Source organism: Homarus americanus, unplaced genomic scaffold (assembly GCF_018991925.1).
Source record: "Homarus americanus isolate GMGI-L3 unplaced genomic scaffold, GMGI_Hamer_2.0 scaffold30108, whole genome shotgun sequence".
Taxonomy (NCBI): Eukaryota; Metazoa; Arthropoda; class Malacostraca; order Decapoda; family Nephropidae; genus Homarus; species Homarus americanus.
Window position 1 is genome coordinate 7339073 of NW_024748109.1, and position 26578 is coordinate 7365650.

The 26578-nt window shown below is 40.7% G+C and overlaps 2 protein-coding genes across 2 annotated transcripts; one reads left to right on the forward strand and one right to left on the reverse strand.

Annotated features, from left to right (window-relative positions):
* The first annotated feature begins 1970 nt into the window (after positions 1–1970).
* On the forward strand, positions 1971–9362 carry LOC121880148. Its single transcript, XM_042387239.1, has 4 exons — positions 1971–2227; positions 4461–4634; positions 5523–5678; positions 7212–9362. The coding sequence occupies exons 1-4, from the start codon at positions 2050–2052 to the stop codon at positions 7457–7459; spliced, it is 756 nt and encodes a 251-aa protein (XP_042243173.1). The 5' UTR covers positions 1971–2049; the 3' UTR covers positions 7460–9362.
* A 230-nt stretch (positions 9363–9592) lies between these two features.
* On the reverse strand, positions 9593–16184 carry LOC121880147. Its single transcript, XM_042387237.1, has 4 exons — positions 15924–16184; positions 11551–11724; positions 10631–10786; positions 9593–10099 (listed from the first exon to the last, which is right to left on the reverse strand). Exons 1-4 carry the CDS (start codon positions 16099–16101, stop codon positions 9852–9854), a joined length of 756 nt encoding a protein of 251 aa, XP_042243171.1. The 5' UTR covers positions 16102–16184; the 3' UTR covers positions 9593–9851.
* Between the last annotated feature and the right edge of the window lie 10394 nt (positions 16185–26578).

Sequence of the window (26578 nt, forward strand, 5' to 3'; positions counted from 1 at the left end):
TCATTTGGAGACCGTCAGTTGGAGTATGCCAGATAAATATCCCAAACGAGACTTGTCACTAAGCAACTTTAGGAACCTTTGAGGTGATCCGTCGCTACATAAGCTACGTTCAAATTCACTACATAATCCACTTTAGTGAAAATTAAGTCATCTTTAGCGAGTTCAACTTTTTAGTTATCTAGAATTTCACGTTTTGTAGAAAGAATATTAAATGTTTCCAGACAAAATTTGGATAAAAACCCTAAGAATTGGAAAGATTGGAACCATCTAATGAATAAATAATAAACATACAGTGAAATGTTCCAACTAATGTACAGTACGAATACCTTCTACCAGTAGCGCTTACTCATTTTACGCCAGTGATTTGTAAAAGGCAACATATTTTTTTTTTAACATTACCAGTGAGCCAGACACTTATTTACAAGACACACTAACCAATTAGTTATGAGTGAGCAACAACAAAGTAGTCATGCAATACCACCTCTCTCTCTCTCTCTCTCTCTCTCTCTCTCTCTCTCTCTCTACAATGAAACATAAAACTAAAATCGTTAAAAACTTTTCCTGGTATTTACATCAAAACAAAGAGGTCATATCGCTATACTACACGTGAGTTGTTAATAAGTTTGGTGTTATTATGAGCTAATGTAGAGTGAGCATACCTGACCCAACACACACACACTCTCTCTTGCTTTTTCGTGAGCAATCAGCTGTTTGATTTATGACTTTGATGGAGTGGACGTAATTGTGTGTATCAACCATTTTTGTCGCTGAAAACTTAAGTATAGGAAATTAAACGACTGTAGTAAGGGCCAAAGTGATTTTTTTTTTTTTATTATTCATGGGGATAAATGTTTGAGCGATACTACGCGTCTAAAAGCCTTGGCTATAAAGGTTAGAGGTTAGATTGGGTTAGGTTAGGTTAGGTTAGGTTAGGTTAATTGGTTGTTAGGTTAGGTTAGCATTAGTGTGGTTAAGCTTAAGGTGAAATAAGCTGAGTTGTCTAAACTTCACGTGAATCTTATATAAACTTGTCAAAACTGTGACATAACGATGATGTAAAAAGGACAAGATGATTTACAAGTAATTAATTGAAATAAGTCAGAGAGAAGCAAAATAACACCGAGCACTATAGTAATGTCTAGTGTTCTGTATGCGGACAAATTAAGTATTTACAATAAATATTCCGTCGAAAGAACTACCCTATCAGCGCGTGTTGTCGTCAGCTCTTGGTTTGTTTCAGCGCAACACCCGGGCGTATTCTCACGTCAACTAATTTATTTTTAGGTACGTGTTATAGTGAAGTGAAACAAAGTAAGAGATATATTGAATCTGTAGCTTTTGTTTCCCGTTTGTAGAGGGGTCATGTACTCTTCTCAGTATAGTGACTCAACCTAAAGATTAACTACTGTATAAGATTTATTCTCATCATTCACTGTAACAACAAAACATATATATGGGAATACAATAACGTGACTTGTGGTGTTCTTGAGTAATAATAATAACGCTGGAAGGTTAATCGCGTACTCTCGTGCTCAGGGGCAATTTAGTCGAATTTTGCTACACGATATAATCTAAATAGGGCATTGAATACCTGAGCGTGGTCACCAGAAATATTATGGGGAACCACGTATTAATGTTCGTGTTCCTGCCTCCATATTTAACGTACGTCGTCGTCTTCGTCATCATCATCAATATTCTAATTGTTAAATTAAACTGAAGGTAGTTAAAGTTTTAGTTTACAAATATAGTTATGAAATACAGCAGAACATCAGAACTGTTTTCCAATATGTGAATGATCTGAAAAACTGTAATATAATACTCACGCTGATGAAAACTATGACTGAAGATAACATCTAGAATTTTGTTACCCTTCTGGTAATGTCAGCTACGGGGCCTCAGGTCCACTGCGGTTGCGCACACCAGCACGTGGGCCGCGGTGGACCTTCTCATGACGCAGACGCTGGGCGGTCATCATCACGCTCACTCACCAACCACTCCTTCATCTCTTACAACTTGGGTGAGAAAAGAAAGGAGAGAATATCCGTAGATATGGTTGGTGGTGTAGCCAGGTGGAGGCTAGTGCTGGTGCTGCTCCTGCTGACGCCCATTGCTGCACCGAACAAAACCTTATCCAAGATCAGTGATGGCTTTGGGGACTACTACATGATCGCAGGCTACGCCATGGATGATGCAACAGATTACCAAACACTTAATATTACAAAACTTTGTAAGTACTTGTTACTTTTGGTTGTGTGTGTGTGTGTGTGTGTGTGTGTGTGTGTGTGTGTGTGTGTGTGTGTGATAATAATAATAATAATAAACGGTTTATTAATAGAGTTGCAGCCGGTGGCTAAAAATAAAACAAACTTACATGTGATTTAGACATAATAATATACATTCAATACAATTACAGGGCTGTGCAGTCCATAAATCAGGAGTTGTTTATTATTTTAACAATAGATGGGATGGTGCTGTTCTTATATCTATCAGTGCGGGCTCTTGTGGGCTGAATTTTGTTGTAGTGGCGGACTGCACGAGGCGGGCGGGGGACTGCCGGTGGTAGTAGGTGGCGATGACGAGGATGGTCCAGTAGTCCACTGCCAACCTGCGAGTGAGTGGGGGTGGAGGTCACTGAGGGGTGGCATTTCCAGGGTGGAGAGAGAGCGTTGTTGTAGCCGGAGTATTCTGCGCCGAGCATGATTCTGCAGGCCCTCTTCTGTACCTTCTCTAGTTGACGTTGTTGGGTAGAGTTGAGAGAAGACGACCAGGCTGGTGACGCATACGCTAATTTAGAGAGAATAAATGCGTTGTAGATAGTCCTCAGCTCTGGCGTGGGTGCCCCAAGTGACCTGAGTCGTCGTAGCATGTGTGTAATAATAATAATAATAATAATAATTAACGGTTTATTGTGTGTGTGTGTGTGTGTAATCTTCTTGAATCGTTTGCTTTATTGGTGGGTGGGAATCTATAGGGTGGTTTTTCGTTGAGATTTACTATTCTTTTAAAAGTTTGGCCCTTGTATTGGAGTGATCTCTAGGACCGTTGGGTTCAGCTCTAGGGGTGGGGCCAAGGTGGCATCCCAGTAGGTGGTGAACAGTGACAATGTCTTATTAGGTGAAAAATTATTTATATTATTTCTTCGGGGATTAGCCAACCCGGGCACAGGTCATCGACCCACAACGGGGCCTCGGGAGCGAAAAATAAGAATAGAAAGAAATTAAAAATAGAAGAGAAAAGGGTTATATTAATCTACACCATGAAGATGTCGGAAAACCATCTTTTTGAAGAGAGACAGATTGTATGTGTATGGAAACACAGAAGAAGGCAGAGCATTCCACAGTTTGGCTGTGTGAGGAAACAAGGAGGCACTATAACGGGTTATTCTAGTGTGATCGACATCCACAGAGAAACGGTGGCACCGCGGGCAAGACGTGTGTTATGAGCCCACGGCCTTGCCGGCGGTACACAGGATGCCAAATCCACCAAGCATTGCCCGTTCAAGTACCTGTTAAAGAGAGAGAGTGAAGCAACATTGCTGTGAAGAGAAAGGGAAGAAAGATTATCAACTAAAGGAGGAGAGTTAATAAGACGAAATGCATTTGATTCCACCCTATCTAACAGTTGGCCAATAGAAGAGCCACCCCAGATATGAGAGCAGTACTCCAAGTTAGGACGAATGAATCCCTTACATACTTGAAGCAACTGCTCAGGAGTGAAGTAGCTACGGCATCTGTACAGCATTCCCAGCTTTCGGGAGGCAGCTTTAGCAATGTTGTGGATGTGTGGCTTCCGTGACGTGTTACAGGAAATGGTAGAAACATAATAATTTTCTTAAGAAATTATAAATATTACTTAAATAAATCACTGTTTATATCGCTGACTTCATAAAATTATCAACATACGTATTATTTAATTTGGGTAAATTAAACTGAAAAAAAAAAATTTCATTCTAAGCAAAACTACAAAATCAATCTTTAATAATCACAACAATTTCGAGGAAGTTTCTGCTACCAAACCACCAATAGGAGGAGGTCATTATCACAGCACAATCCTCCAGAGGTGGACAGTAATTATCTTCTTACAGCTCAGTCTTGACCCCTTAATTATTTTCTTCAACATTATGAACAACTTGTGTCTGAAAATTGGTTGACCAGATTTTAGTGTTTTTGAAATATTCGGTTTAAGGCGAGGTGACACACAGGTGAGTAAATAAATAAGAATAATGTGAAAACAATATTCTCACTACAGCTGGACTATGTGGTCACCGGCCAACCTATAGTCAAGCGGTGATCCACCCAGTACTGACAGATACAACGGCACTAAACCTCACTGATGTAGAGCTACAGCGCTGTGCACCTGCCACTACCATTACTTTCCTCTACCTTACCACCAATAATGTCAACGATGCACAAAAACTTAAGTTCTAAATTATTTCAATATTCATTCATTTATTTTCCCAGGTATGTGTCGCCGGGCGTGCCAAGCGAAGACCGATTGTCACTCAGTGTCGATGGTGCCAACAACAGGGACTGAGAACGAGTGTCGGATCTCAACCAAACCGGCAAACATCGGGGACAGATCACAACGTCCCAGACTCAAGAGGACACCCGGAGCCTTCCACTTTCTCGCTGCAGGTACAGCTCGTCATGATACACTCTGGCGCTATCGTGTATGTGTGTGTGTGTATGTGTGTGTGTGTGTGTGTGTGTGTTATAATAGACTAAAGTTCAGTTTGAGGTACATGAAGTATAAGCTGATTGAAGAACATAATGTTCGTATATGTCGCATATAAATATGTTAGTGGCCGTCCAGTTGACCCAGACGTTGGAACCTACAGAACATGGAACAGGTAATGTGTTGGTGTTGTTCAGTATGAGAACCAAATTACACCCGTAGAGTTATTGTTGTAACATTTGGATTACCTTAAAAATATCAAGAGAAATGTGATAAAATATACCTGTTACCTCACCTGTCACACCTGACCCTCGTCCTGGGTGACTCCAATAAGATGACTGCGGGAGGTAATATTGTTACTATGAGTTTTATCTTATCATTCACTCGTCTGTGAAGGAGCATTATTATTATTATTATTATTATTATTATTATTATTATTATTATTATTATTATTATTATTATTATTATTATTATTATTATTATTATTATTATTATTATTATTATAATTATTATTATTGTTATTATTATTATTATTATTATTATTATTATTATTATTATTATTATTATTGTTATTGTTATTATTATTATTATTATTATTATTATTATTATTATTATTATTGTTATTGTTATTGTTATTATTATTATTATTATTATTATTGTTGTTGTTGTTGTTGTTGTTGTTCAGTATAATGGTTAACTTTACTTTTGTTATGTCATATGAGTATTTTTATATTATATTATATTATATTATATTATATTATATTATATTTTATTATATTATATTATATTATATTATATTATATTATATTATATTCCTAGGCTTTATAATTATATAAAAAAAATTTCAGTCTCAGGAACCAATGAATGGAATACTCTTTTGGATGATGGCTTCTCGTGGCGTACGGAGAGCAACACTTATATTTGGAGTTTCCGACTAAATGGCGCGAGACTTGCCATCCTCCCATCATTACATCAGGTGAAGCTCGCTATGAGAGACATGACAGGTGAGTTCTATATCATTAACATATGTTAATTATGGGTTAATTAAACGTCCGTCAGAGCGGTTAGTCATAGTGGTTCATAGTGGTTCTCTGTTACAATGTGTTTAAGAGCATTATAATAGCAGCTTGGTATATTACAGGACAAACTGGGTCATTTAGTTTGAGTTGAGTATAATACTGTCGATCTGAATCAGCATGTCGAATATACAGACTCACCAGTGTTGTTGAAACAGTCTGTCATCACCACCATACTGTAGATCTAGTGACTCCCGAGGCTCTAGTACTGAGTTAGGTCTTGTTTATACTTTGCTGCTACTGTTCTCAAAGTTTTACAAAGGACATATAGTTTTATCTTTATCTTTTTTACACAGCATAAAGCCACCACTCCCCACAACACAGTCTCCGAGCGTCCGTACTCTCTCTCCCTCTCTCTCTCTCTCTTGAACATGTGTGGACGCTCTCCTTCCTTTGCGTCATAAGTCTGCATCACGGTTCGCGTCATGAGTCCCAGTGAGGACGTCTGTTAAATATCGCCCACGTACTCACATTGTTATGGCTACTATTCCTCTTAATATAATTCTATGGATAAATGAAGAATAACCCAGGTAGATTTTGTTTTCCTTGTTATGCAAGTCAATTTTTTTTTTAATTCTAAGAATGTCATAGCCTTTAAAAGAATGATTAAAGCATGTTTATGGCTACATATGGTATATAAAACGACTGAAATTTTTTGATCAATTTTATTTTGGTGGATATATTTTGTCCTCACCACAGCCATGCAACTGTTTAAAACTGTAATGTGGTTCATATATTACAAGACTTGACAAATTTATGGCAAATTTATGTGATTTCAGATGATCCTCGGCGTCCTGTAGATGTCTGTGTAAAATACATATTTAGACATTGGCCACAGTATTACAAATACCAAATAATATTGAATTCGTGGAGATATTTTATATGACAGGAAAAACAAAGCAATGCTGCCTTACGTTCGCTTACAGTATATCAGGTACAGTCGGCACACGGCATTAGTGGAAGCATCGTCCTACAGAAGAGTCAAGTGATCGTCTTGGCACTCCGCTCTGGTTAAGTGGTCATACTTCTTAACAGGGAAATAATTCATCTTTTTCTCCATGAGAATCACTGGACTGTCCAATTATAATTTAATAAACTATCTCCACTAACCCTTCACTACGGGGACTACACTTTTAATACTCTGTTCTACTAACGCCAAGGTTCTCTCCGTTACAGTTTGTAGGTCACTCAGCAGAGCATTTGCCTGCCAGGTACAGTAGTTGTCACAGAATGTTCTCGAGACCAATAATTGAAGATCGGGTTCCATTATTGTACAGTAACTCTTATACACTTCACAATAATAGTACACACAGTGGTTGCCGGTGATAGCACCGACCTACTAGTTGTTCGGTGCTCAACACCGCACCTCTCCCGCCATCTTCCACCGTAGTTGTATGAGAGATTATATGTTTATAAATATATTTTTTGTACTTATATTATAAATATTTATTTATGTTTCAGTAAACAGGCAGTACTACGTGGATCTGTCTCGCACTGGCACTGACCAACCCGTCTGGAACGCTGGTGGCGGGAATGTTAAGTACAACGATACAGACCTTGACCCAACACGTATCCAGGACGACCCAAACCTCTCCAACTCCAAGTTCTATTTCATTCATGATGGTTCCCAGTACACATTTGTTGGGACTTCTGGCTCAACGAAAAGAGTTCACCTTCAGCAGTATAACTACCTCAACCTCTGGGAGTGACGTGGCCAGCTGCGGCAGCTGTGGGGGGACTTAACAGTGGGACCTTCACTTACAGTAATGTTGATGTTCACTGCTTGACTACGACGTGACTTGTCTCAGAGCTCCCTAAGACCACGCCGGAGTAGACGTTGTTGACCTGGCCCTCACCTCCCTGGCAGACATTACTGACCTGACCCTCACCTCCCTGGCAGACATTACTGACCTGGCCCTCACCTCCCTGGCAGACATTACTGACCTGACCCTCACCTCCCTGGCAGACATTACTGACCTGACCCTCACCTCCCTGGCAGACATTACTGACCTGGCCCTCACCTCCCTGGCAGACATTACTGACCTGGCCCTCACCTCCCTGTCAGACATTACTGACCTGACCCTCACCTCCCTGGCAGACATTACTGACCTGGCCATAATCACCAGGGTTGTAACTAATATATACACTATATCTGAGGCCACCTAAGGGCCTGTTCTCCTACACACGGACATTAGGCAGTATTAACGTGACACAAGATCATTAACATTAAAACTTCTTCAACACAACGTCCTTCCTCCTCAGCTTGTGACTCTCTCTCTCTTACCGGGTACAAACTTTACCGTGAGTCATCGGTGAACTGAGTCCTTCCCAACATTACACACAAACACACGTCGGTGCTGATACAACACAACCTCACACTATTGTATGTGTCTCTGTTATCTGACACCAAACTAAGATGAGGCAGAAACAATTTTTAGACGAACGAACACAAGTATGTATTAGATATTCAATCACCAACCAGTTAAACTAAACAACAAACATATTAACCAATGACAAGTGGAACTACGCATTTAATTGAAGTTTATAATAACGAAATATTTCAATCTATTATAAGGACACATAGTTTACATAACTCCACACACACACACACACACAACACACACACGGATGTTAAACTCAGTCATCATAGCTAGAGATCGCTATTGTATTCTGTTTGATGAGTGTGTCAACTAGTGCAGATAGTAAGTCAATGTGGAGTATATAAGATAAGGAATGTTTATGGTCGTGGCTGTGGGTGTTGGACGACCTCTACAGTTTTAAAATAACAACATTATGATTAACCCCAGACTGTGTATTGTATGGCATGTCATTGCTAACTAGTGACATTAGATTAGATTGCAATTTAAAATGTATATTATTACTATGCACTGAATATATGTGTGTTAATTGGTTGTTTTAATTATATGTCAGGCATCTTCTCGTCTCGTGGTGAGAAGAACCGATAATGATGATGAAGGATGAACCAAAACATTATAGTAATTATTGTTTATTTGCCAAGTGAGAGTTTCATTCATTATAAATATAATGTCTTTGAGGAGATATAAATAAGGAATATACTATACAAGTCTCTCTCATTTAAATACATGCGAGAAACAAGTAACCATTATATTAGTCTACCCTGAACAATATGTCTATAAGAAAATGGATAAAGAAAACTAGTACCAATCATCAAGTACCTGACTCAGCCTCTATTACCACGAGCAATGGAGCTCAAGAAAATGTACATACAATTACCTTATAATAGTTAATAACCCAAATAAACGACTATATGGTATTGCTGTTCCTAATATCTTCAATAATCACAAATAAAAATAAATGAATACAGTGTTAAGACGATGATGAAATACAATGACTCAAAGCAGGACTTACACCACACGTGAAGCACATCAACACGGTGTACTGGTGGTAGTTAGTGGCAGTTAAAGGAAGTGACGTAGTTGAATAACATATCTTCACATCTATTCCTAGTAAAAAAGAATGAAAATACTTGGCTAGTATATGAAAGTACCTGGTTAGTGTATGCCAGTACCTGGTTAGTGTATGGAAGCGTCTGGGTAGGTGTAAAAGTGTCAGAACTTTAGGGAGAAACTCCTGACTGACTCACCTAACCTAACCTGACCTGACCTAAAGCACGTGCAGAAAAAATTCTTGATATTCAGCCTCCGTGATAAACACCAATGACTAGACTGTCTAACACTGGAGGAGAGGGCCCGGTCAGTAATGTCTGCCAGGGAGGTGAGGGCCAGGTCAGTAATGTCTGCCAGGGAGGTGAGGGCCAGGTCAGTAATGTCTGCCAGGGAGGTGAGGGCCAGGTCAGTAATGTCTGCCAGGGAGGTGAGGGCCAGGTCAGTAATGTCTGCCAGGGAGGTGAGGGCCAGGTCAGTAATGTCTGACAGGGAGGTGAGGGCCAGGTCAGTAATGTCTGCCAGGGAGGTGAGAGCCAGGTCAACAACGTCTACTCCGGCGTGGTCTTAGGGAGCTCTGAGACAAGTCACGTCGTAGTCAAGCAATGAACATCAACATTACTGTAAGTGAAGGTCCCACTGTTAAGTCCCCCCACAGCTGCTGCAGCTGGCCACGTCACTCCCAGAGGTTGAGGTAGTTATACTGCTGAAGGTGAACTCTTTTTGTTGAGCCAGAAGTCCCAACAAATGTGTACTGGGAACCATCATGAGTGAAATAGAACTTGGAGTTGGAGAGGTTTGGGTCGTCCTGGATACGTGTTGGGTCAAGGTCTGTATCGTTGTACTTAACATTCCCGCCACCAGCGTTCCAGACGGGTTGGTCAGTGCCAGTGCGAGACAGATCCACGTAGTACGGCTTGTTTACTGAAACATAAATAAATATTTATAATATAAGTACAAAAAATATATTTATAAACATATAATCTCTCATACATCTACGGTGGAAGATGGCGGGAGAGGTGCGGTGTTGAGCACCGAACAACTAGTGGGTCAGTGCTATCACCGGCAACCACTGTGTGTACTATTATTAAGTGTTCAAGAGTTACTGTACAATAATGGAACCCATGTATGTGCCATCCGCATCTACACAGTCTGGTAGGAGTCGTCATAAACCACGAGAGTCACGGGAAAAATAGAGAGGAAAATAAGGAAATAAATCAGTGATATCCAGTAGTGGTGACCATGATTCACCTGCCAGAGAAGGACTGGGTAATATAATGAATGGACTGAGGCAGTAATGATGATTATTATTTTTTGAAGCCCGTAAAATAAGTAGGTCACCTTACTCTAATAAACACATTGTAACAGAGAACCACTATGAACCACTACGACTAACCGCTTTGACGGACGTTTAATTAACTCATAATTAACATATGTTGATGATATAGAACTCACCTGTCGTGTCTCTCATAGCGAGCTTCACCTGATGTAGTGATGAGAGGATGGCAAGTCTCGCGCCATTTAGTCGGAAACTCCAAATATAAGTGTTGCTCTCCGTACGCCACTTGAAGCCATCATCCAAAAGAGTAATCCATTCATTGGTTCCTTTGACTGAAATTGTTTTATACAATTATAAAGCCTAGGAATATAATATAATATAATATAATATAATATAATATAATATAATATAATGTAATGTAATGTAATGCAATATAATATAAAATAATAATATTCATATGAGTTCACAGGAGTAAAGTTAAGCATTATATTGTGTAATGATGATGATGATGATGATGATGATGATGATGACGATGACGATGACGATGATGATGATGATGATGATAATAATAAAAATATTAATAATAATAAAAATAATAATAATAATAATAATAATAATAATAATAATAATAATAATAATAATAATAATAATAATAATAATAATGCTCCTTCACAGACGAGTGAATGATAAAACTCATAGTAACAATATTACCTCCCGCAGTCATCTTATTGGAGTCACCCAGGACGAGGGTCAGGTGTGACAGGTGAGGTAACAGGTATATTTTATCACATTTCTCTTGATATTTTTAAGGTAATCCAAATGTTACAACAATAACTCTACGGGTGTAATTTGGTTCTCATACTGAACAACACCAACACATTACCTGTTCCATGTTCTGTAGGTTCCAACGTCTGGGTCAACTGGACGGCCACTAACATATTTATATGCGACATATACGAACATTATGTTCTTCAATCAGCTTATACTTCATGTACCTCAAACTGAACTTTAGTCTATTATAACACACACACACACACACACACATACACACACACACATACACGATAGCGCCAGAGTGTATCATGACGAGCTGTACCTGCAGCGAGAAAGTGGAAGGCTCCGGGTGTCCTCTTGAGTCTGGGACGTTGTGTTTTGTCCCCGATGTTTGCCGGTTTGGTTGAGATCCGACACTCGTTCTCAGTCCCTGTTGTTGGCACCATCGACACTGAGTGACAATCGATCTTCGCTTGGCACGCCCGGCGACACATACCTGGGAAAATAAATGAATGAATATTGAAATAATTTAGAACTTAAGTTTTTGTGCATCGTTGACATTATTGGTGGTAAGGTAGAGGAAAGTAATGGTAGTGGCAGGTGCACAGCGCTGTAGCTCTACATCAGTGAGGTTTAGTGCCGTTGTATCTGTCAGTACTGGGTGGATCACCGCTTGACTATAGGCTGGCCGGTGACCACATAGTCCAGCTGTAGTGAGGATATTGTTTTCACATTATTCTTATTTATTACTCACCTGTGTGTCACCTCGCCTTAAACCGAATATTTCAAAAACACTAAAATCTGGTCAACCAATTTTCAGACACAAGTTGTTCATAATGTTGAAGAAAATAATTAAAGGGTCAAGACACACACACAATACAACCACGCAATCGCAAACACACACACACACACACACACACACACACACACACACACACACACACACACACACACACACACACACACGCACACACACAATGTACCTAGGCTATATAAGATCTCTGATAGATTACCAAGCACCAGCCCTGGTCCTTCGTAACGGGAAAGGCATTGACAAGCTCGAAAAAATGCAAAATAAAGCCCTCAGAATTATCCTAGGATGTCCCATAAGCACTAAAGTACTTAATATGAGGAAAGAACTAGGTATACCCAGTGTCAAAGATAGAATAATTGAAGTCAACCTCATGATAGCCCTGAGGCTTCTGCGTGGTGATCCTGATAACATTGTTTCCTTAAAATTGCTAAAATGTATGAACCATGGGACTGGTGAATCTAAATGGATCCAAACTACAGCTACACATAAGAAGATGTTTGGACTGGACCATCTGTACAAAGTTGAGACACAACAGCGCTTCCTGCCACCCTGGCGGACAGTTCCCATCGATATCACAATACCGACATATCCGACTAAAAGATTAATTATACAAAGTATTTATCTCCAACACACTGCCAAAGTGAGAGCTCTTGCACACATACACACTCTACAGACCGATGATAACATCACACAGACCATCTACACTGATGGATCTCTTAACACCGCCTGTAGGAGGGCTGGAAGTGCTATTGTTGTGACTCAACCTGACGGTAATATAATTAAAAAAGGAGTTAGAATTAACAACTGGGCATCCACTATACAAACTGAATTGGTTGCCATACTCAAATCAGTGATGATGAGACTGTCACTGACAGTCTCATCATCACTGATTCTCTATCCTCAGTACTTGTCCTTGACACCCTCTAATGAAGTTGTCACGCTCTTGTCTCTGGAGCCAGACACAAATATGCGGACCTTGTTGACCGGGGTGTCAAGGTCAAACTGTTGTGGATCCCCTCTCTCATAGGCCTCAAACAACATGACAGAGTTGATGCCCTCGCCAAACTCGCGTCTAACAAAGACACCGTTGAATACAATCTTGGTTTTTCAAACAGAACCCTTAAAACTGTAATTGGGAAGGAACTTATTGATGAATTTCACGCAATCAAACAAGTGAAAACAGGCACTAGTCGATCCATAATTTACCATGATGAGATGTATCAAGTGAAACATGTATATGGAGCAAGTAACAAGATCACTAGATTACAAGCTGTTGTAACCGCTAGACTAAGGTTAGGATATAAGTACCTCTGGCAGTATATCCCTCAAGAAGATGTGAACACGATTAAATGTAAAGTGTGTGGCCAGACATATAGCCACACACTTGAACAATACGTCCTCGGCGTATCCACTTTTTTACAATTAGTAGGTAAATCAGTTCCCATGTATAGAACCAAATACACAATGTGCTTGAATACTTCTCACACAAATGTGAATAATAAAGTGTGCGGCCAGACACACTGCCTCACACTCCTGTACTCACGCACTTGTGAATAAGTTACCCTTTATGGATAGAACTAGACAAAGAAGTTATTTGAATTACTGTATAACATTCAGTGCCATAATATCCTGACCACGGGGGTTAATTATACTGACCCTTTGTAAACTACTCTGTAATCATTTTGCGCTACCACTCACAGGATGAGTATGGGGTGCTCAAAAAACTAGCAACTGTAGGCGGCAAAATTAAACAAATTAAAACACACACACACACACACAGATGAACATCTTATCACTAATTCCACTTTAATAGCAAATGCGTGTTTCGTTATAAAGGAGTTTAACGTGCAGTATACGTAGAAAAATGAAGGTGTCTGGCACGATATGTGAGAATCAATAATTGGATATTTTCTACAGTGCCAGTTTGGTGTCTGAGGAGCAGATTCACACCCTCTTCCACCCTGTTGAAGGTGAGGCGTGTGAGTGGCGACTTTGTTGATTTTGGTGTCTATCTTCTCCACAACCATTGTAGAACATCTTCTCTTTAGGTAGTCACTTGTGTGCCCCCATACGACCACTCCCACCCCAGTCCGGCAGCAGCTCTCAAGAAACCCTCTTTGTGATACATGAAATAAACTTTCTTTTCTAAATAAATCTTACTGGTAAATATATTAATAACCTTTAACATGAACTTCACAAAGGTCAACGTGACTTTTGATATGCTAATACACAAAAAATAAATCAATAAAATAAAAGTTTCAATTATTAAGTTATTAAAAACAATAGACCTTTTCCACAAACCAATCTGCCATTAACTGATATATTTCTAAAAAAAAAAAATATATCGGTCAATTTTTGTTTACAGTTCAGCACACACAATACATGCTGAACACATTCTTACACTGTAGTTGTCAGTAAAGGTTTATAACAAGATAAATGTAGACTTAATATTTATTCATCCCATCAAAAAATTCTTGTTCAAAAGTCACAATAGATAACTTACATATTTCTTTGGACGTCTAAATAATTTTCTATACAAAAATTCAAACTGATTTTAGCTTCTCTATTTGTTCTTCATTTTGTAAATCCAATTTGATAATCAGATAATTATTATAGTTGATGTTATATTTAATGAAAGTTTGTGGGTATTACTTAAGTTAATTGACCTAAATTAAGTACACTAAGACTCGTGGCCTCAGGTTATGTGATTTGGTCTTAGAATTAACTAAATTCTCGTCCTTGTATATAAACCAGTTTCAATTTATCGCTGTTTCACAAATATTCCTCTTTATTTTGTCTCTGGTTAAGTCCTGTGGCATAGACACTCATTATCAGCCATGGTGGATGGTTTCCTTCTTCACCGGTCAAACCATTTATCAAGAGCCAAACTTACTTCATTTTTTTCCTTTCAACTTAATTATCAAAAAATTTTCGTTGTAACCTTTAATACTTCAAAATAAATCTTGTTAATAAAATAGGCGGTAGTTATTAAACCGTTCAGTGTTAATGCGTTACGTTGACAGATACATTTTTGAGCATTTATACACGCAGGATCAGTCGACAGTCTATATGTTATGGGCAGCGTTACTTCCTACACCTGACCTAATGTTAACACAGTCCTACAGCTCGCAGATACACCCAATCTGTCTTGGTTCTTCTCGATAAAATCCAGCCTAAAACTGACATTCTTCTTAAGGTTTAGTTTATCCTTCGTTTAACTTACACGCCCCCCCCCCCTCTTATATAGTACTCTGCTCAGACTCAACTATTACCCATATCTCTCTCCTTTTAATTTCCTGCCATATGGTTTCGTCTGTGGATACTTCAGTCAACTTGTAGACCATCCATTGTGTGTCATGTTTGACTCAGTCGTTGTCTCTAACTTTAAAGATGAAAATATTCAATGTGGATCGCTCTTGTCACATTTGTACTTAAAAGAAGTATTAATGTTTCTTTCACACTATAAAAGGCAGAACAAATTTGTAGGAATATATATATATATATATATATATATATATATTATAATAAGAGAAGTAAACTCCTCACCATTAAGTTCTCTCGGTCTCTACATCCGCTAAACTTTTGATCTTAGTCAGCGCTGATAATGTTCCCCTAAGTCTTCATAAAGATATCCTTCAGAAAACAACAATTAATCATTGTTTAGCAAAGTGCAACTCCACCATCACCTCCCATACTGGCTATGGAGTCAGGCCGGCCCAGGTCACTCTTGTTACAAACATCAACGAGTTAACAACAACTACACTCTGACGTCTTCAGTGGCCATTGTATCGTAAAAACTTGCTGACTGTATTCCCCAATGCTAAATGATGAATATTATTATCACACACACACACACACAACCAAAAGTAACAAGTTCTTACCAGTTTTTGTAATATTAAGTGTTTGGTAATCTGTTGCATCATCCATGGCGTAGCCTGCGATCATGTAGTTGTCCCCAAATCCATCACTGATCTTGAATAAGATTTTGTTCGGTGCAGCAATGGGCGTCAGCAGGAGCAGCACCAGCACTAGCCTCCACCTGGCTACACCACCAACCATATCTACGGATACTCTCTCGTTTCTTTTCTCACCCAAGTTGTAAGAGATGAAGGAGTGGTTGGTGAGTGAGCGTGATGATGACCGCCCGGCGTCTGCGTCATGAGAAGGTCCACCGCGGCCCACGTGCTGGTGCGCGCAACCGCAGTGGACCTGAGGCCCCGTAGCTGAGCCCTGACGTACCCAGTAACGTATGCTTGGTTGGCTTTATTGATGACGTTTCTGAATGTTTCGTAATGTCATGTCGGGATAAGATGTTATTGTTATATGGAGAGCAATTTAATGTAATCTATTAATTCAATCAAATGTGATACAAGCGAGTCAAGACTATTATAGAAGACAAGACAAACTGAGTTCCACAGTAATATAAATAGTTGTTGGCCTGGGATCCCTGGGTGGGGCAGAGGTAAACCCGGCCGAGATTTCCAATTAGACAAACCTCTGATGTGAAAGACTTATTCAGATTTTTGTATATCAACATTGCTCCAGTTATTATAATAGGTACAGCCGTTATCTTTGTAATTTCTGTACTTACAGGTTAAGTATTAGAGTGCTGTAACTGTAGCTTTGTTAGGAGGAGTTGAACCAAAAACTTGGGTGGTTCCATGTTCGGCTAATGCTCTCCTGAACTGGCGGGTTCTAATACCATGGTTCGCCAAACTTATCGAATGGGTCGAGAGATACAGAACTGTTCAAATAAGGTTAGTTTAGTTTAGGTTAGGTTAGGTTAGGTTAGGTTAGGTTAGGTTAGGCTAGGTTAGGTTAGGTTAGGTTAGGCTAGGTTAGGTTAGGTTAGGCTTGGTTAGGGTCGTCAAGGCCGACAGTACACACAGCCTTGGAGCAATGCCAGGGCGGGTTTATGCTCCAACGCTCCTGCTTGACACAGTTGTTGGCGACGTTAGTTGTGTGGTGATGGATTCGGGAACGAGGTGGTAATGTTGATAATATAGGGTGTCCCAGAAAATACGGCACTGCCACCCTGCAGCTCAGAGTGTCTCAAGGAGCAGGCAGGGAGGGAGGTAGGGAGCAAGCAGGGAGGAAGAGAGGGAGGGACTTTTTCTGGAACACCCTGCATATACAGCGACTTTGCTAAGGGTGTCTGTCAGCGTAAACATGCTGTCGACGCAGCGCAGACGTTTGCTGGTACTTTTAGAAAATAATGCTTTTCAACGTGTGGTACCTGCAGAGGTACACAGGAAAGAACATCCCAAATAACAGAGGAAGATGGAAGTAGGCGAACTTCACCATCTCTACAAGGAACTTCGCCAAGATTCAAAGAAGTTTCACGAGTACACCAAAATGTATCCTGGTTGGGGACGAGGCCTACCAACTCTGTGTATATTTGTTGAAACCCTATGCTAGTAATGTTGTGAACAAAGACAAAATAATTTTAATTACAGGTTGTCACGTGCCAGGCGTGTTGTAAGGTGTGCATCTGGAACAAGTAAATGGAGAATTAATAAAGTTACTGAAATAAAGGTAAGATACTGCCACTGACAGTGTAAAGTGTGCTACACGTTTCTGGACGCAAAGTCATATACAATTCAAGATAGTACAGTTGAGAATAACACAGCGCCCTCTAGAATAAGTAATACCTCACATTCATCTGCAAAGAATGTAAGAGAAACATTTTGGAGCTACTTTAATAGTCCACAAGGATCTATTAACAGTGGAAAACGAATGTATGACTTTCTTTAGTTTTGGTGTAGAATGTGAGGTCTCGTGCGACTGAGGAAGCGACGATGAAAATAATTGATGCTTGCTTCCCGGTCACTCACGAATGTTTCACGCATCTACGTGGAACATATCAAAGAAAGCACACATGTTTCTCCACTACACCCAAGGTCAATGTAGGTAGCGCGTTCACTCGAGTGGTCGTTCGATGCCACAAGAGGCTCGCATATGGGACATAGCCTAAGAGAGACGAGCGAGGTTATCCTAAAACTATATCTTGCGCTTGTCAGACCTCACTTGGATTACACGGTTCAGTTCTGGTCACCGTACTACAGAATGGATATAAAATCCCTAGAAAGAATTCAGAGGAGAATGACAAGACTAATTCCGGGCATTAGGAACCTTGAGTACAGAGACAGGTTAAAGCATCTTAATCTGCACTCACTCGAGAGACGTAGAGTGAGGGGCGATATGATCGAGGTGTATAAATGGTAGTCAGGGCTAAACAAAGGTGATATAACGAAGGTACTCAAACTATCCAACCAAGAGCGAACTCGTAACTATGGTTTTAAATTAGAGAAATTTAGATTTAGGCGAGAGGTGGGTAAACATTGGTTTGGAAATAGAGTAGTGGATGAGTGGAACAAGTTACCAAACCTCATCATTAACTCGAATACGCTGGATAGCTTCAAACATAGGTTGGATGATATATGAGCGATAGGGGTTGGGTGTGAACGGGACTCCCCAGTGTGGGCCAATAGGTCCGCTGCAGTTTCCTCCATTCTTCTGTTCTTATGTTAAGTGTGTGTGTGTGTGTTGAGTACATGTGTGTGTGCGTGTTGAGTACGTATGTGTGTGTGTCTTGATTACATATGTGTGTGTGTGTGTGTGTGTGTGTTCCTGTTGAGTACGTATGTGTGTGTGTGTGTTGAGTACATGTGTGTGTGTGTGTGTGTGTGTGTGTGTTCCTGTTGAGCGTGTGTGTGTGTGTGTGTGTGTGTGTCTTGAGCACATGTGTGTGTGTGTGTGTGTGTGTGTTCCTGTTGAGCATGTGTGTGTGTGTGTGTGTGTGTGTGTGTTGGTACATGTGTGTGTGTGTGTGTGTGTGTGTGTGTGTTCCTGTTGAGTACATGTGTGTGTGTGTGTGTGTGTGTGTGTGTGTGTGTTCCTGTTGAGTACGTGTGTGTGTTGAGTGTGTGTGTGTGTGTTCCTGTTGAGTACGTGTGTGTGTGTGTGTGTGTGTGTCTTGAGTACATGTGTGTGTGTGTGTGTGTGTGTGTGTGTGTGTGTGTTCCTGTTGAGTACGTGTGTGTGTGTCTTGAGTACATGTGTGTGTGTGTGTGTGTGTGTGTGTGTGTGTGTGTTCCTGTTGAGTACGTGTGTGTGTGTGTTGAGTACGTGTGTGTGTGTGTGTGTGTGTGTGTGTGGAGTACATGTGTGTGTGTGTGTGTTGAGTACGTGTGTGTGTGTGTGTGTGTGTGTGTGTTGAGTACATGTGTGTGTGTGTGTGTGTGTAAAGCTTACTTACTTTCAAGTCTATATTCTAAATCATGACCCACTTTTTGTCTTCTTTCTTGGGTACAAATTATCATTGATCTTCTTTCGTTGAGCAATGTATTCAAGTCCAGTATACCCGGTACTGCAAAACAAAGTCTCTGGGGTGCCTCAAATAACACGTCCCAAGTTCACACCATTGAGGCAAGTTCGGAACGTGAGTGTGTGGAAGTGGTGTGTCAAATGGTATCAAGGAAATACAGTCATACGCACATACGTATACACACACGCACACGCATGTAGTTTAACCACAAAAAAATGATTAAATATATATTTTACCTTGAGCACAGAATGACAATATATCTGGACGGAGTAGAGTTTGGGGAGGAGGAGGTTGGGGAGGAGGAGGTTGGGGAGGAGGAGGTTGGGGAGGAGGAGGTTGGAGGAGGGAGGTTGGGGAGGAGGAGGTTGGGGGAGGAGGAGGTTGGGGAGGAGGAGGTTGGAGGAGGAGGAGGTTGGGGAGGAGGAGGGGGAGGAGGAGGAGGAGGTTGGGGAGGAGGAGGTTGGGGAGGAGGAGGTTGGGGAGGAGGAGGTTGGGGAGGAGGTTGGGGAGAGGAGGTTGGGGAGGAGGAGGTTGGGAGGAGGAGGTTGGGAGGAGGAGGTTGGAGAGGAGGAGGTTGGGAGGAGGAGGTTGGGGAGGAGGAGGTTGGAGGGAGGAGGAGGAGGTTGGGAGGAGGAGGTTGGAGGAGGAGGTTGGAGAGGAGGAGGTTGGGGAGGAGGAGGTTGGGGAGGAGGAGGTTGGGGAGGAGGTTGGGAGGAGGAGGTTGGGAGGAGGAGGTTGGGAGGAGGGAGGTTGGGGAGGAGGAGGTTGGGAGGAGGAGGTTGGGAGGAGGAGGTTGGGAGGAGGAGGTTGGGGACGAGGAGGTTGAGGAGGAGGTTGGAGGTTGGAGGAGGAGGTTGGAGAGGAGGAGGTTGGGGAGGAGGAGGTTGGGGAGGAGGAGGTTGGAGGAGGAGGTTGGAGAGGAGGAGGTTGGGGAGGAGGTTGGGAGGAGGAGGTTGGGGGAGGAGGAGGTTTGGGGAGGAGGAAGTTGGGGAGGAGGAGGTTGGGGAGGAGGAGGTTGGGAGGAGGAGGTTGGGAAGAGGAGGTTGGAAGGAGGAGGTTGGAGAGGAGGAGGTTGGGGAGGAGGAGGTTGGGGAAGAGGAGGTTAGGAGGATTAAACATCGATCATGACCAGGAAATGTAAAATAAAATAATGATAAAAAATAATCTGCCACTATTTCACTGTCGTCAAATTTTAAATAAATCTCTTTGATTGTGCTTTAGGGGCTGGCTGGCTGGCTGGCTGGCTGGTATCTCATATATAATTAAACCCTAGCAGCTAATTCTTCAGTCTACTTGGCCCAGATCTATAATTATCACTCAGTTGCTAGCAAACAGAGACTACAATTATAGGGTTAAGTATTGACCTCAACGCAGCACCAATAGTAGTATTAGCATGCTAGTGTTTTAATTTGATTTGTGCATTTTTTAATTTTTTTTTTCAGACCCACACTTGATTGTAAGTGTTTATTTTCTGTCGGCGTGTTTTAAAACCTCGAAAGTGTTGGTAAAGCTCATGATTGATTAATTAATGTTACTGACGAAACTCTCCCAACGGTCTTGTTGTTGTCATTAACTTTATAGATATAACTACTGCCAGTCATACACCAGTTACACACTATACGCATACACCTCACGTTCATATATATTTATAACAATACACACTAAACAGTATTATACACAACACAGTGATGCGACGCTACTTACTAATACATACTATATTTTCATGTATACATTACAGTAGTGTTACATATTACATATTGACCCACACACACACACACACACACACACACACACTCTTTACGGACGCGTTGAGTGTGTGCCGATGTGTCGAAATAGGTTTTACGGCGCCGACAATTGAGCACAAACCATGACTGAGCAACGATGGGTGGTGTGAGACAGAGACGTGAGGATTAAGTGACTGTCCACCCGTGATAACATAGAGGAGGCGCAAAAAAAAAAATAGACTGCCATGCTAGATTTGTTTACATTAATATACCACCAACTAGAGACCTGGATTTATAGCCCTTGTGGTGATAAATGGTGATAAAGGCCAATATTCCCACCGCACTGATCTACATGACCCTTATACCTACCTACTCATGTTACTGATGTTAGCTAAAGGAAAATGTTCATAATCTCAGAACATCAATTAAACTTAAGTAACAACCTAACCTAACCTAACCTACGTGTTTAGTAAGAGCCATCAAAGACAAATCTCTTCTTTGTCCTACCTTAGTTTTGATCTGTTGGGATATATTTCACACACCGAAGCCTGATTCACCTACAACACGCGTTCAGACCTTTAGTCATCTTCTCAACCTGTCATTACGGAATTAGGTTCAAAATCTACGGTGAATGTGCGTGAGAAATAAATATATTTTATCGCTCTGGGACGATCGGCTATCCATGGAACTGTGCATACTGATGAGACAGAGTGAGAAAAAATATCGTATTATAATTTTATTTTTTAAACTGTGAAATATATTGACGTTAAGAGAATTAATTTGGTGGAAATATTGCTGAGGATTTATCACGCTAAATTGGGGTTGGATTAGGGTTAGGTTAGGGGGGTTTAGATAGTTCATGACAGCTTAAGTTAGGTTAGGTTTTAATAGCTTTTTAGCTTCATTAGATAATAAGCGTACAGTACAGTCTCCTTCACTAGTGCGTTTACAGGGGCTCGTCAAGTAAACATTCCACAAATAATTATCTCTGAGATATTTGTTTTACTTTGATTCCATAGTGTGTTTACTATTGTGAGTTTCCTTCTCTTGAATGTAAACAAACACAGCCCTGCCACACAGCACATAACCTGACGGGACCCTGTAAACGCACAAGTGAAGAAGACTTTAGATTTAACGGTCGTGGTCTGTAGATGTGAACACCATTGTACTCAAACCATCATGAACAGTTTGGTACAATATCCAATCAACTAGGAATTACCTTTGCTTCTATTGACGGGAATGAGTAGATATATTGTGAGAATAGTTGTTAAATGATGAATCAGGGAAAAGTCTACAGTCGCTTCCCATAGGCTCTCACATACACTATGGTACCGGCCTAACCTAACCTAACCTTCCTTCTAGATCGTTCACAATAAATCAGTCCCTTGGCGATTATGCACACCACCACAAGCGGGCGGACGATCGATAAACGGACTCTCTCTCTCTCTCTCTCTCTCTCTCTCTCTCTCTCTCTCTCTCTCTCTCGTCAGCTTGTAACCAAAGTCGACGTGTGATACAATAGCACAAATAAGAAAACAACTGTGCAATTATACTCGGAAATAATTCTGGTTATTTTCACTAATAATCAGTTAAATTTGACAGATAATTTATTACGGAAACATGCTATTTCCTCCTCCTCCTCCTCCTCCTCCTCGTCTTCCTTCTAATCTTCCTCCTCCTCTTCCTTCTCCTCCCCCTCCCCCTCCTCCTATTTAAAAATAATAATATATATATTTTTTAATTGATTTTTGTTACTTTTAATCTGTTGTCGTCGTGTGGTGAAAGACACAAAGGAATAAAAGTAGTATCTTATATAATACTTTTCTCGAACGACAACACGACATTTAGAACACATCTGTCTAGTTTACAAATGTTCTTAGTATCATCAAATATTAAATCAACTGGTGAACCTTTATAGACACACCATCAGTCTCCTTAAAGATACTTCGCGTGACTGTGAACACTAAGTCACACCAACTCTCTGGGTCTCTGGGGTGAAATTATACTACAGCGTCTCACTTAGTTGTGGTCATATTTCATGTCATTTATTATTATTATTATTATTATTATTTTATTATTATTATTATTATTATTATTATCATTATCATTATCATTATCATTATTATTATTATTATTATTGCTTAGAATTGTCCTTTAACCGTGTTTAGGTTAGGTGAGGTGAGGTTAGGTTAGCGTAAGGTTAGGATATCGTTAGGTTAGGTTAACGTTATGATAGTTAATCTTCTCGCGCTTCTATTGGAGGTAAATGACTTAGACCAACAGGCAGGTACTCGGTATATATCTAGTGACCCTGTACATGACCCGTGTGTTACAGGGGACGCCACAGTCAGGTGCTGAGAGTTGGAGGATAATTATACTAAGGGAGCGTGAACATCCAATTATCGGCCCGGGCCTGAGGAATGTTGGTTAAAATTCATGTTTATGTGAATTAAAGGGTGTGTATGCGTCCTGTGAATGAGAAGTTTTTTGTGTGGTAATGTAGAATATAGTGATACCTACTGATGGGAAAATTAATGGCGGCGGTGAGGGTAAATGTATTTATTGAGGCGGATGAAGGCAATGTAAGATGGACAGGCTACTAAGGCGAAACCCAACAAACTGGTGCTAACGGCAGTCTATTGCTACTCTCCATCTCCCCAGTTGTTGCAGCTACCTGCACCACTGGATCAAGAAAAGGGAGCCTAAGCTCCTGCCTCACCACATAAATCAGCTCACGCGCAGCCATCATCCAGTTCATCATACTCCTCATCATCATCAAAACCCCAGTACCCCCAAAGTGGCGACGGGGACAGGCAGAGATGACTGCCGGGAGTCACTAGTCACAACTTTGCACATGGGCGGCACAGATAAGATGGTGGTTTATGCACTGGGATCTAGGCAGCAGTGCTATTAGTCCTGTCTGTGCAACTGAGCAGCCCTTTCCAGGAGCCACTCTGCTCACTCCACATGGGGAGTGAGGGAATGACGTCATGCCTACTTTCTGCCCATCGATCTCGTGATTGCTAATTAAACAAAGTGAGTTTTTTTGGTGACTGTGATGACGTTTAGGTGCGGTGGCCAAGTGAGAACAGCGCTCACCTCCCGTTCTGAGAGTCACTGGAGAGAGAAGGAAAGAAAAGAGATAAGGTCATCCATACAAGTCCTTTTCCTGCTATAGTGGAAGGTGGCTGAGCAGATGTTGATGCCTGACCATTATTTAACATTCAACAGTTAATTGGTCACCCCCCCCCCCTATACCTTAGGAGGAAGCTTGTCCACCCAAGGGTTGTTGTTCCGGTAAGGTCAAGTGTTTACCCGGCACACAGACATGAAGCATTTTAACTTGTCAAACAACATTGTATCAAATTTCCTGGGCTAGTTTATAAACGAGTTGGCACACACACACACACACACACACACACACACACACACACACACACCATATGATTATTCACACATAACTCACAGGACAGAACCAATAATCTTAAGCATTACTGTAGTTTATGCCTAAGAGACCTTGTTCAATATGACCACAACACAACAGTAGTATAGTTACCTTGTGCTGGTGGGAACCCTGGTGCCGTACAGGGTCACCTCCTGGCACCGTCTTCACACTTATATGACACCTTATGGCACTTGACGACACCTTGCTGTACTCTTTGACATACTTTACACTTTACGAGACTTTAAAGCATTAGTGGCACTTTATTGACACTTTACGACATCAATGGCTCTTTACGACACTTTGAGAGAATTCACATCACCTTACGACACTATTCGACACCATATGACAGTATTGTATGTTGCTTGGACACTTTATAACTATTCGAAACTTCAAGAATTTATGACACTTTATGACACTATGAAACTATATGGCTTTTTACAGCACTTTAGAAACTGATGTTTTCGGACACTTTAACATATTAGGACGTAAAAATTATACCATGACACTCGGAAAACCTACTTTTCCTCGTAGTTTTCATACCACAAAAAATTTACAACACTTATAAACACGTTACGATACATGCGACCACTTCACAATACTTATGCAAATTTACCGCACTTAAAATCACTTTTCAAACTTAAGACCACTTTCAGACACTTTCAGTACAGCTACTTAACGACATTTATAAAACACTTTGTGACATTGTATTCACCCCATGTCACTTACAAACACTTTATTACACTTTTCAGTCCTCGTCAATTTCAGTTTCTTCACAGGCTATTTGTTTGTCTATAAGCCATCGTGTTCGTCCTTACCGCCACTAAGGCAGAGGCAGCACTGTATGCCCTGTCTTGCTAGAAGCCTCTGTTGATATTCTCATAAATCCGAAACAGCGAAACGAAGCAGATTCAAGACCTCGTCCCAGTGCTGTAACGGACTGAGTTTGGTCGTGTTTTACTCATTTGTTTCTCCACACATGTAGCTTTATAAGGTATAAGGCAATGTATTACACAGATTATGTGCCAATATTACTGGTCGCACAATGGCTCGTTTTGGGATGGTTGAGGCTCATGTATCGAACAGCTGTTCCTGAGCTCTCGAAGCACTTACGTCATCGATGTCTTAAAGTGATGTCAGTTAACTGGTGACAAAAAGTATTTAGAATTATTTATGTTATTTATCCAACTTAAATTGCATATCTAAACAAACAAACAAGCGGAAATAATATAAATTTGTATTAAACATAAATAACCGTATAAAACATTTTTAATTATTTTATTCCGAAAGTCAACGGTTTCGAAGACGTGTGTGTTGCCTGAGGACGATCAACACAGACCACGACTAAACCAATGCTGCCAACAGTCTCCACACGTCTGTTTCGGCGCCACACATGGATACGGCCATGGTTGTTGGGTGAACACTACTCTTACCCAAAATTCCTCCTCCTTATCGACACACTGTACAGCGAAGGACAGCCTCTCTGGTCAACGCTCATTGGTGGAATATCCTGTGAAAATGACCAGTGGCCTCTTACGAAGCTCCAACATCATGTTATATATTCTATCATGTTCATAACTAAAACAAATGCATGGGGAAATTTTAGTAACAGAAAGAAATTACATTTGTTTTTAATTTATTTATCCAGGCTAACGTGTTCGGGGGTACACCTTGGCTGACCACCGAGTAGTTGCCTGGTTTGTGTGTTTCTGGAGGTGGGGTGAGGGAGGGCTGCAGCCTGGGAGTTGCTAACGAGGAAATTCGACGCCGCCAGTCTGTGTGGCTTATAACTGGCTTGGACTGTACTTAAAATATACAGTCAACGACGCTTGTGTTATCTAATATGTCACATACTTTAATCAGAAGTTCTAAAATACTGCAATATTTTTACCTGAGTTATTAGTCCGGTATTCAGAAAACAGTGAGGCCATCAATAATTCCTGAACATTTTAATGACGTCAAAATTTTATGATCCCCCAGAAAATTTTTATTATCCACACATAATCACCCCCCCACCCCACACACAGATGTTATATACTTAAA